Below are 15,775 nucleotides of genomic sequence, written 5' to 3'. Positions count from 1 at the left end.
ACTTTATTGGAACTAGCCTGCCATACCACCTCAGAAGGTGTAATCAAAGAGCTACACTTTATAATAATAATAATAATGAATTGGATTTATATAGCGCTTTTCAAGGCACCCAAAGCGCTTTACAATGCCACTATTCATTCACACACTGGTGGAGGCAAGCTACGGTTGTAGCCACAGCTGCCCTGGGGCAGACTGACAGAAGCGAGGCTGCCATATCGCGCCATCGGCCCCTCTGGCCAACACCAGCAGGCAGTATGGTAAAGTATCTTGCCCAAGGACACAACAACCAGGAGAATCGAACTGGCGACCTTCTGGTTACAGATGTGCTTCCCAACCCCCTGAGCCATGTAAAGTTAATAATAATATAATATTTAGTATAACTAAGTTAAACTGTATGATGCAGTGTGCAGAAGAAGATAGACTAATTGCATGAATTCTAATGTTCAGTTTTTAAAGTAAAGCTATGGAAATATTACCCGTGTTACCTAAGTAACCTATTTCTTTCCAAGGTTTCAAACGGCTGTTTAACAAGAGACTATATAACGTACATCAACCAATGGAATTCTTTCTTATTCCAGAGCAGGTTTCCGATTTTTGTTTACTTAAACTGCAATAGATCAAGAATTACAGACAAAGTTCTACGATATTTGGTCTATACAACCCAAAATATGATGTCCACATATTAAGACCATCTGCAGTGGTTGGTTTACAGACAAACCAACAGGGCTGAGCTGCTGAAGGAAGGCTGTCAATTTTTTGTGTTTGTTTTTATCCCTTTTCTTTTAAGACTTCTGCTTACTGCAACATTAAAAGCCAAATTTGACTGTTTTTTCAGTCTAATCGTCAGAACATCTGGAAAGGTAACAACCCGCAACACATTAGCAAATAATCTTTATGGATTCAGATGTGAACCAACACAGCAAGGCTTTTTAGCATATTTCCCCAGGTGTACTTTTTTTCAAGGAATGACTAACTCACATAAATGAGCTGCAAATACATGTTGTGTGGGTGTTTCACTATCCCCCATCTATATTCATAAGAGCTGCAACACTCGGGGTTTATCCTTTTAATGTGCTAAACTGACAACTCCAGTACACACCGCACAGCACACACAAAACATCAAATGAGCAGGAGTTCATCTGGTTCATTCCTAGATGCTATTTATCCATTTTAAAACAAAAAATGCCACCTGTAATTTTGCTGCAGGCATATCGGAAACACAGATGGTGATGACTGTAATATATTGGGTGTGCTGGGAGTGCTGTTAATTTCCAGCTTGTTCTGAGTACTCCTCCTGCCACCAGAGGGCAGACATGTGTTGTAATTGTGGAGTGATTTGAAATTTAAAAAGCCATTATTTCTTGAGCTCCCATTTGTTTTTTCTGGCAGTTACGATACCATACATGGTGACAGATGTCTGTCAAGAACAGATTTAGCAAGTGCAGTTCAACAGCCATATTCGTCTTTCACGTGCCGCAGTCACAGCTATCTGCTAAGCAGAGAGCAGGTTGGCTAAGTATGTGGATTGATGAGGAAGGCAGAGAAATCTACAAGAGTCTGAACTGGGCGGACAGGAAGAAAGAGGACCTCACTAAGATACTGAATAGGTTTGCCAGCTACATAAAACCAAGGAAAACTAAGCTAATTGCTTGTCATTGCTTCAACAGGCAAGGCCAAGTGAAAGTTTTGACCGCTTTGAATAGGATTAGGGTTGCTTTTAGCGGACTGTGAGTATACTGACTCAGATGACAGGGTAGTCAACGCCAAAATTGTGGGACTTAGTGGAAAAAGAGTGTAACAAAGACTACTTGATAGAGGTGAGGATCTGACACTTCCTATATGAATTGTCTCAGAGACAAATGCCAGTGCAAAAGGAGTTGTACATCCTGTATCAGACAGCCTGCAGCACTGAAAGAGAAAATTGTGCAGAAACTACATGAGATGGAAAGAAATCGCCACATTGCTAAAGTTGAACAATCCATGAAATGGGTCAGCTCCATGGTAGCAGTCACCTGAGGAGGCAAAGTAAGGATTTGTTTTGATCCTAGTATTCTGAGTAAAGTCCTCAAAAGAGAGCATTACCCCATGCACGCTATTGAGGAGGTTGTATCTGTCGTGCCAGGTGCACAAATATTCTCAGTCCTGGATGCAAACTCTGGATTTCTGTAGCTAGAACTGGATGAAGAGTCTTCATTCCTCACAACCTTCAACACTCCTGTTGACAGGTACCGATGGCTCAGACTGCTGTTTCATTCACAAGACTCAAGTGCCATATGTTGGACTCATTGCAGATGGTCTTAAGCCAGACCCAGCTAAAGTTGAGGCATTATTTGCATGGCTTCACCCTCTGATAAAAAAGGTCTAAGGTGTTTTCTGGGGTTTGTCACATATTTCACCAAGGTTAAGGGAGTGAGGAAGATGCATCCCTGTGACATTTACTGAAAAGCAACATGGAGTTTGCTTGGCAGCCAAATCATCAGAAAGACTCTGATAAGTTGAGGAGATAATTTAACCATTTAAATAAGCTGTGTTGGGTCAAGATAACACATCACACATCAAAACCTGCAGGATTCTGGCCCTTGAGGCCTGGAGTTCCCCACAACTGGTCTAGGTTTCTAACAGATGCAGAAACGAGCTATGCACAAATAGAAAAGGAAATGCTGTATATCGTCCACGTTTGCACCAAGTTTCATCATTACATCTTTGGTAAACAGGTCACAGTTTTCAATGACCAAAAACCAATTCAAGACATTTTCAATGAAGGAAAGTGAGCAGCAAGCATACACAGAGAAAGAACTGCAAGTTTTGCCTGAGGAAAGCGGGGAGGATCATCAAAGACTCCAGTCACCCGAGACTGTTCAGACTACTTCTGTCAGGCAGGAGGTACTGCAGTATCCAGTCCCGAACCAGCAGACTGAGGGACAGCTTTTTCCATCAGGCCACCAGACTGCTGAAAACTGACTACACTTCATAGACACTTCTAGTGTTGGGAAGGTTACTTTTAAAATGTATTCCACTACAGATTACAGAATACATGCCCCAAACTCAATGAGAGTAACGTATTCTGAATACTTTGGATTACTTAATATATTATCATGCCTTTTACATCTACATGAATGTACTATTGCTGTGTGATTTATTACTATTACTGAGGGTTACTCGCCATACCAATACCAACTAGATTTTTAAATCTTAATATAAAATGAGTAACTGGGCTCGTCAGGCACTCTTTTTAGCTGCAGTGGTTATTATTATATTTACATGCTTCCATCTCCCGTTTCTGCTTGTACTTTTTGACTGTCCTTTTTCTCTCTCCCTCGTGCTCACAGACACATAACGGGTATGGCAGTCCATTCTCCCTGCAGCATGGACTACACTGCCCATGAAGCTACATTCTTTAGGGTGATGCCCGTAACACTCTGCCTATTGCCTTTATGTTAAATAATTTTTTGAATAATAATTTTTAAAAGTATTACTTCACGACATTATGTGGGCCGCAAGTAGGGGTGACATGGGCCGCGAGATTGAAAAACACGCATTAGAGCCTCTTATTGCGTGTTTTGTTTGTGATTCCACCGGTGTGGAATTACCAAAAATAGAGAGGGCATAGCCTAACATATGAAACAAAAGGGGTTACATGAATAGGATGAGGGACCTATGGATTCTTCGATACCCAACATCCACAATGACGGCGAAACAACTAGTAGCTCAGTGTTCCAACATTCGAAAGAAGGGACTGCTCTCACAGCTAGAGATTGACGAGGTACAACATAAATGCTACGGCAAGGGGCAGCCAGGACGCCAGGTCAGGGGGGAGAATTTGCACCCGAAATTGGGTACAAAGCCCCAAGTACGATAGGAGAAGGATCGTTGAGTGCGAGAGGAACTGACCTGAAAGATAGGATCATGGCCAAGCTTGAAACCTGGATCCCCCGTAGCCGGTTACCAAGATTACGTGAAGTACCCTCAGAAGGTCTGCTCGATGATGTTAATGCAGCACTATGAATGATACCTACAGCCATGATTACCGACACTAACAAGCTGATCTACAATACGGCAGCAGTGATCAGTGAGATGCTTGGCTACAAGTTGAACAGCCACAAGGAGCAGTACCCTCCATGGAGAAGGAGGCTAGAGGGCAAGATCAAAGTAGCACGGAAGGAGGTTAGCCAACTAACGGAGTTGCAGAAAGGTGCGACAAAGAAGGTGCATAAGAAATACAGCAAGCTGTCCATACCTGAGGCCTTGGAAACTGCCAAGCAAAGACTCACAGCCTTGGCCAGCTGCTTGAGGAGGTACACCAGAGAGATAGAAGGCAGGAGAATAAACCAGCTGTTCTCCACAGAACCAGCAAAGGTGTACTCTCAGTGGCAAGGGAACAATAAGAGAACAGCACCACCAAGGCTGGAGATGGAGCAATATTGGAAGAGCATATGGGAGAAGGACGCAACCCATAACGGCAATGCTCAGTGGCTAGTGGCTCTGAGGGCAGACCATAGCAACCTCCCCAAACAGGGTCCAGTAACCATCACGGTGGCGGACATCCAAGCAAGGGTCTCTAGTATGAAGAGTTGGACAGCACCAGGCCCCGACATGGTTCACGCCTACTGGCTGAAGAAGCTGACTGCACTCCACGAACGTCTGGCAGCACAAATGAACCAGCTGCTAGTTGACGAGAGACACCCGGAATGGCTAACCGAAGGTGGGACAGTCCTGATCCCCAAGTACCCCAAGAAGGGACCGGTCCCATCCAACTACCGACCAATAACCTGCCTCAGTACTACATGGAAGCTCCTGTCAGGCATCATATCGGCTAAGATAAACAGGCACATGGGTCAATACATGAGCGGGGCACAGAAAGGGATTGGCAAGAATACCAGAGGCGCAAAACACCAGCTACTGGTAGACAGAACAGTCAGCCGAGACTGCAAGACCAGGCTGACCAACCTGTGCGCTACCTGGATTGATTACAAGAAGGCCTATGACTCAGTGCCCCACAGCTGGATACTGGAACTCAATGGGGATGTGGCATAAAACACTACAGGCCAACTCCAAGCCCATAGCACAAGTCACCATCAAGTGCGGGATCTACCAAGGAGATGCTCTGTCCCCACTGCTGTTCTGCATAGGCCTGAACCCCCTCAGTGAGATCATTAACAAGACTGGCTACGGATACCGACTACGGAACGGAGCAGTTGTCAGCCACCTCCTGTACATGGATGACATCAAGCTGTATGCCAAGAGTGAACGAGACATTGATTCACTGATCCACACTACCAGGATATACAGCAATGACATTGGGATGTTATTGGAGAAGTGTAGTCGGATGATAACAAAGAGAGGGAAGGTAGTCAGAACTGAGGGGATCGAGCTACCAGAAGGCAACATTGATGAGACAATGAACATCCAAGAATACATTGGGAAGATGGCCCCAACTGACCGAGTGCTCAGTGAATACCTCAGGCAGCAGAAACCCAAGAAAGAGGAGGGAGACGAGGAAACATCATGGAAGGACAGGCCCCTGCACGATATGTACCACCGGCAGATAGAGGAGGTGGCTGATATCCAGAAATCCTACCAGTGGCTGGTCAAAGCTGGACTGAAAGACAGCACAGAGGCACTAATCATGGCAGCACAAGAACAAGCTCTGAGTACAAGATCCATAGAGGCTGGGGTCTATCACACCAGGCAAGACCCCAGGTGCAGGCTGTGTAAAGATGCCCCTGAGACAATCCAGCACAAAACAGCAGGGTGCAAGATGCTAGCAGGCAGGGCATACATGGAACGCCATAACCAAGTGGCCGGCATAGTATACAGAAACATCTGTGCCGAATATGGCCTGAAAGTTCCGAAGTCAAAATGGGATACGCCCCCAAGGGTGGTGGAGAATGACCGAGCTGGTGGTGAAAAAAATGGTGGTGGCTAACCAACCGGACATAGTGGTGGTAGACAAACAGAAGAAGACGGCCGTAGTGATCGATGTAGCAGTTCCGAATGACAGCAACATCAGAAAGAAGGAACACGAGAAACTGGAGAAATACCAAGGGCTCAGAGTAGAGCTCGAGAGGATGTGGAGGGTGAAGGTAACGGTGGTCCCCGTGGTAATCGGAGCACTAGGTGCGGTGACTCCCAAGCTAGGCGAGTGGCTCCAGCAGATCCCGGGAACAACATTGGAGATCTCTGTCCAGAAGAGCGCAGTCCCGGGATCAGCTAAGATACTGCGCAGGACCCTCAAGCTCCCAGGCCTCTGGTAGAGGACCCGAGCTTGAAGGATAAACCGCCCGCAGGGGCGTGCTGGGTGTTTTTTTTATTTTTTTTATATATACACATATATATCTGGTATGCATATTTAGTAATCTGCATACATTCTTTTTATTGTACATGTATTCATACCATTCCTTGCATATTTATCATTCCATCCATCCATCCATCCATCCATCTTCATCCGCTTTATCTTAGGCTGCTGCCCCGCAGCTTAATAAGCAAAGAGGCCCAGACCTCCCTCTCCCCAGCCACCTCCTCCAGCTTATCCGGGGGAACACCAAGGCGTTCCTAGGCCAGCCGAGAGATATAATCTCTCCAGCGTGTCCTGGGTCTGCCCCGGGGCCTCCTCCCGGTGGGACATGCCTGGAACACCTCACCCAGGAGGCACCCAGGGGGCATCCTTGTCAGATGCCCGAACCACCTCAGCTGGCTTCTTTCAATGTGGAGCAGCAGCTGCTCTACTCTGAGCCCCTCCCGGATGGCCGAACTTCTCACCCTATCTCTAAGGGAGAGGCCAGCCACCCTTCGGAGGAAGCTCATTTCTGCCGCTTGTATCCGCGATCTCGTTCTTTCGGTCACTACCCACAGCTCGTGGCCATAGGTGAGGGTAGGGACGTAGATCGACCGGTAAATTGAGAGCTTCGCTTTTACACTCAGCTTCCTCTTCACCACGACGGACCGGTGCAGCGTCCGCATTACTGCAGCTGCAGCCCCAATCCGTCTGTCGATCTCCGGCTCCCTTCTCCCATCACTCGCGAACAAGACCCCGAGATACTTGAACTCCTCCACTTGGGGCAGGAACTCATCCCCGACCCGGAGTGGGCACTCCACCCTTTTCCGGCTGAGAACCATGGCCTCAGATTTGGAGGTGCTGATTCTCATTCCCGCTGCTTCACACTCGGCTGCGAACCGTTCCAGTGCGAGCTGGAGGCCCTCACCCGATGAAGCCAACAGAACCACATCATCCGCAAAAATCAGAGATGAGATTCTGAGGCCACCAAAGCGAAAGCCCTCTGCCACTTGGCTGCGCCTAGAAGCAATGGGCCAGACACCCCATACTCCCGCAACACCTCCCACAGGACACCCCGAGGGACACGGTCGAATGCCTTCTCCAAGTCCACAAAACACATGTAGACTGGTTGGGCAAACTCCCATGCACCCTCAAGTATCGTCAAGAGGATAAAGAGCTGGTCCAGTGTTCCGCGACCAGGACGAAAAACGCATTGTTCCTCCTGTATCCGAGGTTCGACTAGCGGACGAACTCTCCTTTCCAGCACCCTGGCATAGACTTTCCCAGGGAGGCTGAGGAGTGTGATCCCCCTGTAGTTGGAACACACCCTCCGGCCCCCTTTCTTAAAGATGGGGACCAACACCCCGGTCTGTTAGTTCACAGGTACTGCCCCTGATCTCCACGCAACATTGCTGAGGCGTGTCAACCAGGACAGCCCTACAACGTCCAGAGCCTTCAGGAACTCGGGACGGACCTCATCAACACCAAGGGCTCTGCCACCAAGGAATAGTTTAACTGCCTCAGTGACCTCGCCCCCGGAAATTGGCGGGTCATTCCCCTATTTATCATTCCATATATATATATATATATATATATATATATATCTTATATTTTGTACACCACTATTGCTTGTGAAGCTTGCACACAAGAACTTCCCTCACATGTGCTGTACCAGTGTACCAGTAATGCGATGTGACAATAAAAGTGATTTGATTTGATGAGTATTCTTAGTTTTGTATTTTCTTTTTTGTTTATTTTTAAGGGTTTGTGGTTAAAGTCTTATAGTTTTGATTGTCTTTTTTCTGTGTATTCTTTGTCTGTTTCCCCAGTCATGTCTCTGTTTATTCTCCCTTTGTGTTTGTCAAGTCTGTATGTCTCAGCCTTAATGGTAGCATCCTGTTTTATTTTGATAGTTTCTTGTCCCGCTTGTATTCAGTTTTGCTTCCCCTGTCTGACTAAGTTCACTTGTGCCTTCTTTTGCCCAGCTGTTTTGCATCTTCCTAGTTACCTCGTGTGCGTATTAAAGTCCTCAGTTTCCCTCTGGTCTTCATCATGTCATTGTTGTACTCCTCGATGTTGTGTACTCACCTTGTGTTTTCGTTAAACTTGCTGGTGCTAGCTAATAAAGCTGCACTTTGAGTTTACTTTAGTCTGAGGGTTCCTGCATTTTGGGTATGCTCTCCACCTACCACACAGCACGCCTTGACAATATTTTCTGTTACTGAAGCGTGCAGAGGACTTAAGCCGTGAATTGATTACACACTGGATTATGAATTCAAATTATTTTCTTGTAAATCAGTAAACAGTCAGTTTAATTTTCACCATTCAAATTTTTTCTGTTGGAGTTTTTTTGGTAACTCATTGAAGTGTTATTGAGTATTCATAATCAGCCACTTTGCACGTACAGTGAGTGAAAGCATTGGGTAAACTGAATCCGACCAAATTAAATCAAGCTATCAGAACTGAATGGACTCCTATTGATAAGAGAGTTAGAACAACTAAAAGAAACTTTGATTAACATGAAAGGTTAATCGAATTAAGAAATTAAGACATATATGTATGTAGACTTACTGGTCATTTAATCTAGCTAATTTTAACTGATGCCCAATGCCGGTAAACTATCGTGTCCTAAATGTCATGCAGCTACAGTATCTGCAACTAGATGGTGAATCACTGTTGAGAAACCCCATAAATCTGTGAATCTTGGCCTATCCTTTTGTTACCACTATTAGTACAAGGTCACGGATACAAGCAGCGGAAATGAGTTTTCTCTGAAAGGTGGATGGGCTGTTCCTTAGCGATAGGGTGATGAGATTATTCATTTGGGAGGGGTTCAGCGTAGAGCCGCTACTCTTCCACATCGAAAGGATACGGCTAACTCCATCATCTCCTGGGTAAAGTCTTCAGACCAGGCATGTGTTAGCAGCCAGAGGCCACAACATAGACCCGGGTATGCTGGAGCGATTACATCTGTCAGCTGTCCTGGGAAACACTCGACATTTCCCCGGATAAGCTGGGGGAAGTGGCAAGAGGAAAGTTTGGGTTTCCCTGCTGCCACCACGACCTGACTGACAGATAAGCGGAAGAAAATAGCTCGATGTTTTCTTGATTTGTTATGGTAAAATGGCCTGTATTTGTATAGCGCTTTACTAGTCCCTAAGGACCCCAAAGCGCTTTACACAACCAGTCATCCACCCATTCACACACACATTGACACACTAATGTGTTATGTTAGATTTTACCTTGTTCAAGTGGTTGTCATGAATTTTCAACAATCTGCATCATTAATAATGCACAGCAAGTCGCGATTTATTCATCTTCCAGATGTTCTCATATTTTAGAAATACATGAACATATATTACATTTATATTTTTTCATATCATATATATAAGTATTTTTCTTCTTCGCTGTCTGGATCATAACATGTAATGTTGATAATGCACAATGCAAGGTGACGCACAGTTAATCAACATGATTCGTTATCGAAGAATGTCATAAATGGCTTAAAACGCCTTTCTTATCAGTTTTTGACATTTTCCATTAAACGGTTTTGACATTTAACTAAATATTTTAGTGTTTCTTAGTTTTAGACTAGTCAATTAGTCTACTTTTTTCCCCTCATTTAGTTGAGTAAGAATTTAGTCGCTTTCCTAGTGTGCAGATGGGTAGGTAATTATTACACTAATGCAAAAGTGCTATACCATTTGCAAAAGAAATACAGCCCGCTGACACGACAATATAATCCACAGTTTGTATATTCAGTGCATGATTCCAAATGACTCATCATTGTGCACAAATGCCAATTAATGGCATGAAAGCCAAGTTTCATAAATGCCACCTTCTTGAATTAGATACATCGATCATAATCTCTCTCTCATCCTGCTCTTTGGCTGGATAATTGATGTCTCTCTCCTGGTTTGGTGTTCTCAGTGTGAGATCAGATATGCAACTTGGAGTTCTCTATAAGATGACTCGCTCAGTTAAAGTACTTTTCTGCATTTTTTTGAATAAAACAATTTGGTTAAGCCTCAACATACAGGTGTAAAGAATTAAAACTTTGAGCGAGAAAATGTCTTGTGCCTTTTTGTGCCATTTATTTTTCCTGTCTTCTCCTTTTCCTATTAAAATATAATTAATCATAAAATATAAAAAACACGCCTTTATTAATTGTATTCTAGCTTTCATGTGGTATTTTCTGTTCGTAAATACCCATAATAAAACATAGCTGATTCCTAATATAGCTAAAATAATCTCTTTCCTTGCCTGGCTGCATCTGTTTAATGTTAAATTATGCAAATCAAATCAGAACATAGCACAGCAGATATGGAGCATAGCCCTGCTTGTCGGATTACTAGGGTACATGGTACACTGATTAGAAGTGATATTAGTGGATAATGTTTAGATTAGGTATTAATCTATATCTGCAGACATAACATGGCTGGATCCCTTCACACACAGAAGTAAAGGAAGAGTTGTTTTTTTTTGTATGAGTCTAGATATCTCAGTGGAAGCAGAAAACCTTCAGTGTGTATTTTTTTTTCCTAAAAGGGTGGGAAAGAAATGTGTGGATTTCAATATAATAAACCCGAAAAATATTTAAGGAGTGACAGACAGTCGTCAGTGTTCGCTTTGTGCATTATTGGATGTTATGGAGCATATTTGTTTAATTATGGCATTTAAATGTTTTATTTTTTTATGCTTATGCTTACTAATCTCATGCTGTTGTTAGTAAATAAGTCATATTAATATTGTAATTTGCTTTGCATTAATAAGGTTTGCAGGACAGAACTGTGGGACCATTGACTTGCAGGGACATTGAAAACAGTGAGAATGTTAACAGGAGAAGAGAGCTGATCCATAATTCATACAAACCCAAACAACAGCAGGACCAGAGAATTAATCGGTACAAGATGGAGGGTTTGTGACTCAAATGCAGCAAACAGATGCAACATGTTTTCCCTCCATCTCTACCATTCTACAGATATATAGAAGATAATAAAGGGCTTCTTCACCTAAGTATATTGAGTTTTATGCTGTTGAGTTATATTTTCTCTACAGCAAATCTCTGTTGGTTCCTTCAACTGATTAACATCACAATTTATTGCACAGGTTTAATGCATGAAGGATGTACGTGTGTGTGTGTGTGTGTGTGTGTGTGTGTGTGTGTGTGTGTGTGTGTGTGTGTGTGTGTGTTTTCCATAAAGGGCTGTTTGAGGTTAAAGTTAGGGTGAGTGCCAACATCAGTGAGTGTCCACAGACAGTATGCGTGTGACAGTCTGTCTATGTAGTGTTGTTGTATGTGTGAAGCTATGTGAGTGTATACATGTGTATTTTGTGTTTTTTTAATATATAACAAGTCTGTGGCTTATCAATCTCTGCCTTTCCCCACTTCATTAGCTTCATTAGCACAATCCACTGTTATCAACATGTACTACTCACTCTCTCTTTCCACCAATTGACCTTAGAACTGAAGAAGCTTCTCGGATGAGAGGTGAAACGTCTTCAAGCAACTTAAAGAAGTCCAGACGCTTTTCTTTGCAAGCTCCTTTGACCACTCTCTCTTTCCTTCACATACACACACTGGACCGCAAGTAGAGGATCTGCAAATCTGATCTAAGTTTCGTACAAAAAATGATCACATACGAGCCTGACAGAAGTTGCTATCCTACAAATAGAGTAGGAGAGCTCAAAAAACACACAACAGCGGTAAAACCTTGACAGGCTATGCTGATAATTACTTAACATTAACACTGTATCCTTCACAGGAAGCTGACACCCTGCATATAAGCTCTAAAATCATCTTTGTTCTGACTATGTATTATGCAACCACCAGCTCCAGGCTAACACATTTTAAAGGATGTGTTTTGTGACGTAAAAGTATGACGACACAGCAAGTGTTAGTGATAATGAACAGGATTCCACATTTACTAAGCTGTATTAGTTTCCTTTTTTTTAAAAACAGAAAGAAGACTTTTACTTGCCAGCACAATCTGTGAGTGTTCTAACCCTGAATATAATTAGCCATTTACTATGCTAATTTGTTAGCATGGAGCAATGGGGGTGAATGATGTACTAGGTACATACTTCTGGTTTCAGTGTGCCAAAGCAAATGAAAAATGAGTCACAACAACACAAACACAGTTGTTTGTTTAATTCAGCGGAGTGTTTGTTGTGGTGTCTGTGAATGAGAAGCGCCTGTATCTGACAACAGTGGGAATCAATGAGTGTCGGCATGGCTAATATATCAGAGAGAGCCTTATGCTTTTGAATCTAGTGAGGTTGTGCTCTCTGTCTAAAGTCTTTCTGCTCAGAGATGTTGATATTTGATATTAGTCATCAGATGCTGACAAGAGGCTGATAGTTTGACCCCATCACCAAAGGCGAGCATCGACCTCTCAATCAAAACGAGACTCTTAACCTTTTTCCTCCTCCTCATCCCTACATACACCTCTGAACATCGCACTAATCCATCCTTTCAACTTGTCTTTTGACTGCAAAATACAAGAATCCTTGGCCTTCTGTCTTCACATCACACCTAAGTTGAGTCTCATTTGTGACCCATGTGTCATGTCTTAGCACACTAATGGAGATTCTGGCACCAAGGAAGTGCTGTCACTTGATGAATCTACATATGCACAGTCTATTACAAATAAAGTTCTTCATGCAGCCTTTGTACTGCTTACTCAAACTGCTCACTGTTTTTATATAAATGACATGTATTTCTGAGAAAATATAACTTTATTCTTTCACACTTCCGGGCCCAACACTGCCCTCACCTTAAGCCATTTCTCCCATTTCTTTGATCACTGCATTTACTCCCTTCTTTCGGTCACTCACATCAGTTCAATCTGATCCAATTCAAATGTGTTTTATTGGTCAAAAAAGAAGTGCCTCTTCAAGCAAAAACTTCTCTCACTCCCTCTCCATATCTGTACTTCTTTTCATTCACTGACTCAACAGGCCAGAAAAAACATCTGAAACCATCTCTCTGTTCGATCCATTCTTCAACATTCAGAGTTTAACTGCGAGCCCCCTTTTTTTCTGTTATTTCTAAACATTTAAAACTGAAGGATTGCCTTCTGTCCACCAATAGTATTAATTTGATAATTACCTAAACAATTAGTAATGAGCCTGATCATATTATTTATTCTATTGATGCATATATAGTGATATCTTAAAGCAAACAAATGGTCATGCAAGCACCTCTTGACTGTTAAATCTGACCTACCTCAGTGAGGTGGGGGTTGGGGTTGAATCCACACTGGTTGCAGACAGTGGCCTTGCACTGGGTGCAGGTGTTGTAGTTGGGTACAGCCGGTGGGTTAGACAGCTCTGTGGTGGTGCACACTGGGCACAGCTTGCTGCTCGGCATGGGTGCTATCTGTGGCACTGAGTATGGTGAGGTGGGTGTCACACCACGGTCAGGAGACAAAGAAGGAGACCGACCTGTCCTGGAGCCGCCGGAACCACTGAAGTCAACTTGGAGGTTTCGGCGAGAGGCATGTTGACCAGGACTTTGACCTCCATGACCCCCCATGCTAGATCCAGCTGGACCGTGACCCATCCCTTGACCAGACCCTGGGCCCTGCCCCATTCCAGAGGCCTGGCTGGACTGCATATGTCTAGGAGAGGTAGGAGCTTCGTGAGTGGCCAGGCGGTAAGGCTCACCAGCTCTTGGCCCTATTCCTCCACTGCCCATTCCTCCTCCCATTCCCCCCATTCCTCCTGCTATTCCCCCCATTCCTCCTCCCATTCCCCCCATCCCTCCTCCACCTAATCCTCCCATTCCTCCCATCCCTCCTCCCATTCCCCCCATCCCGCCTCCACCTATTCCTCCCATAACTCCTCCCATTCCCCCCATCCCGCCTCCTCCCATTCCTCCCATCCCACCTCCTCCCATTCCACCCATTCCTCCTCCTCCCATTCCTCCCATTCCTCCCATCCCACCTCCTCCCATTCCACCCATCCCTCCTCCTCCCATTCCTCCTCCTCCATGGCCTCCTTGTTGCATGCCAGGCTTGGGACTACCCATTGAACCCATTGGACCCCTAGAAGAGACAAAGCAAAGGAAAAAAAGTCAAAATCAGACGTTTCTGTTAAAATCTCTAAAACAGAAATTCATTCAACCTTCCCAAAAAGTGACAGCACACTGGCACTGCAGGTTAACTGATATTTAAGGAATTTGGATCAGGATATTGTTTCTTACACTCACCATAACCAAAATTATACTAAGGCACAAGTGTCATAAACAAATAAACAGTGGGCTTCTCTGGAAGGCAGTGTTCCAGCAGTAAACATTGTTGCAAATGTTTTCATAAGTAGCTTACATTGTCTACATTAATCTAGGTTCTTAAGCAGAATTACATTTATTTGTGGGTAACAGTCGAGATTACATTAAAATATGCCCAGTTATTATTGCTGGGACTAAATCACTCTGTACTGAAACACCAAAACATTGCCATTTATTTGTTTCTATTTCTTGCATATAGGTCAGACAAAGACTAAAAACTTTTTGTCTACAAAGGCAACACTGTATGTATTGTTGTAATAAGTAAGAAAAAATAATGATTATTGCTTTGGTCTGAGTTTACTTTGATTTTCTCTTGTCTAAACAGGGTTAAAAGTAAACATGCAGGCTTAAATATAAAGATGCATTCACTTAAAGCTTTTAATTAGTCAGGCTAAAGACTCTATTTTTAACTTGGAAAGGCCAAGGCCAATTAACTTCTCATTAGTGATCACAGTTGACTACAGCTGGTATTTTCTCTTTGCAGGCATAAAAAGGAATTGTTTAACAGCACTCGGTAAACTGATTGCCACTCAGAACAATTGAAAAGTCAAATAAACTCAGTGAAGATCTAAGAATGAGAGTTGTAGATTTACTCAAGTTTCAAATGTCTCTTGGAGCCATTTCTAAACAACTGCAGCTTCCAGGATCATCAGTTCAAACAATTGTCCATAACTACATGTTATTTGGATGTCATCGCTTTGCCAAAATCTGGAAGGACACCCAAACTCTCACCCTCAGATGAGAGGAAATTGGTTAGGATGTTCAGGAACAACCTGGGAACAACTACTCCTCAAGCCTGCCGTGATTTAGAATCTGCTGTAACACCAGCGCGACTGTCCACAGTGAGTTTTACATCATCATGGACTCAAATCAAATCAAATCACTTTTATTGTCACATCACATGTGCAGGTACATTTGTACAGCACATGTGAGTGAAATTCTTGTGTGCGAGCTTCACAAGCAACAGAGTTGTGCAAAATACAATAATGTAAACAAGCAAAATACAAGAATGGCTACATCTGAAACTAATAAATATATGTACAATATATAATAGTATATGCATTTCTGGATGTGTATACTGAATATTTTTCTACGTGTGTGTGTGTGTGTGTGTGTGTGTGTGTGTGTGTGTGTGTGTGTGTGTGTGTACACATATTTTACAAATTAAATAGTGTAAACAATAAATAAAAAAAATATATATATATACATAT

The 15,775-nt window shown here is 43.3% G+C and overlaps 1 protein-coding gene across 7 annotated transcripts in view; it reads right to left on the bottom strand.

Annotated features, from left to right (window-relative positions):
• The window catches only part of bsna (bassoon presynaptic cytomatrix protein a), a 127,092-nt gene extending 112,987 nt beyond the window's left edge, over positions 1 to 14,105 (bottom strand). For 5 of the 7 annotated variants that reach the window (XM_086277169.1, XM_086277170.1, XM_086277171.1 and 2 more), the window contains exon 1: positions 13,503 to 13,988. In XM_086277169.1, coding sequence (XP_086133295.1) covers positions 13,503 to 13,985 — 483 coding nt within the window. In that variant the 5' untranslated portion in view covers positions 13,986 to 13,988. Of the gene's footprint in view, positions 1 to 13,502 lie in introns of all 7 variants that reach the window. The other 2 variants (XM_086277168.1, XM_086277164.1) reach the window with 2 other exon arrangements.
• Positions 14,106 to 15,775: the final 1,670 nt, after the last annotated feature.

This window comes from Aulonocara sp. 'chitande type north' Nkhata Bay, linkage group LG20 (assembly GCF_057382095.1).
Source record: "Aulonocara sp. 'chitande type north' Nkhata Bay isolate Kocher_YH1m ecotype deep benthic linkage group LG20, A_spYH_male_GT1.1, whole genome shotgun sequence".
In the NCBI taxonomy this organism is placed as follows: Eukaryota; Metazoa; Chordata; class Actinopteri; order Cichliformes; family Cichlidae; genus Aulonocara; species Aulonocara sp. 'chitande type north' Nkhata Bay.
The sequence above is the reverse complement of the archived record's forward strand: the minus strand, read 5'-3'. Positions and strand labels throughout refer to the sequence as shown.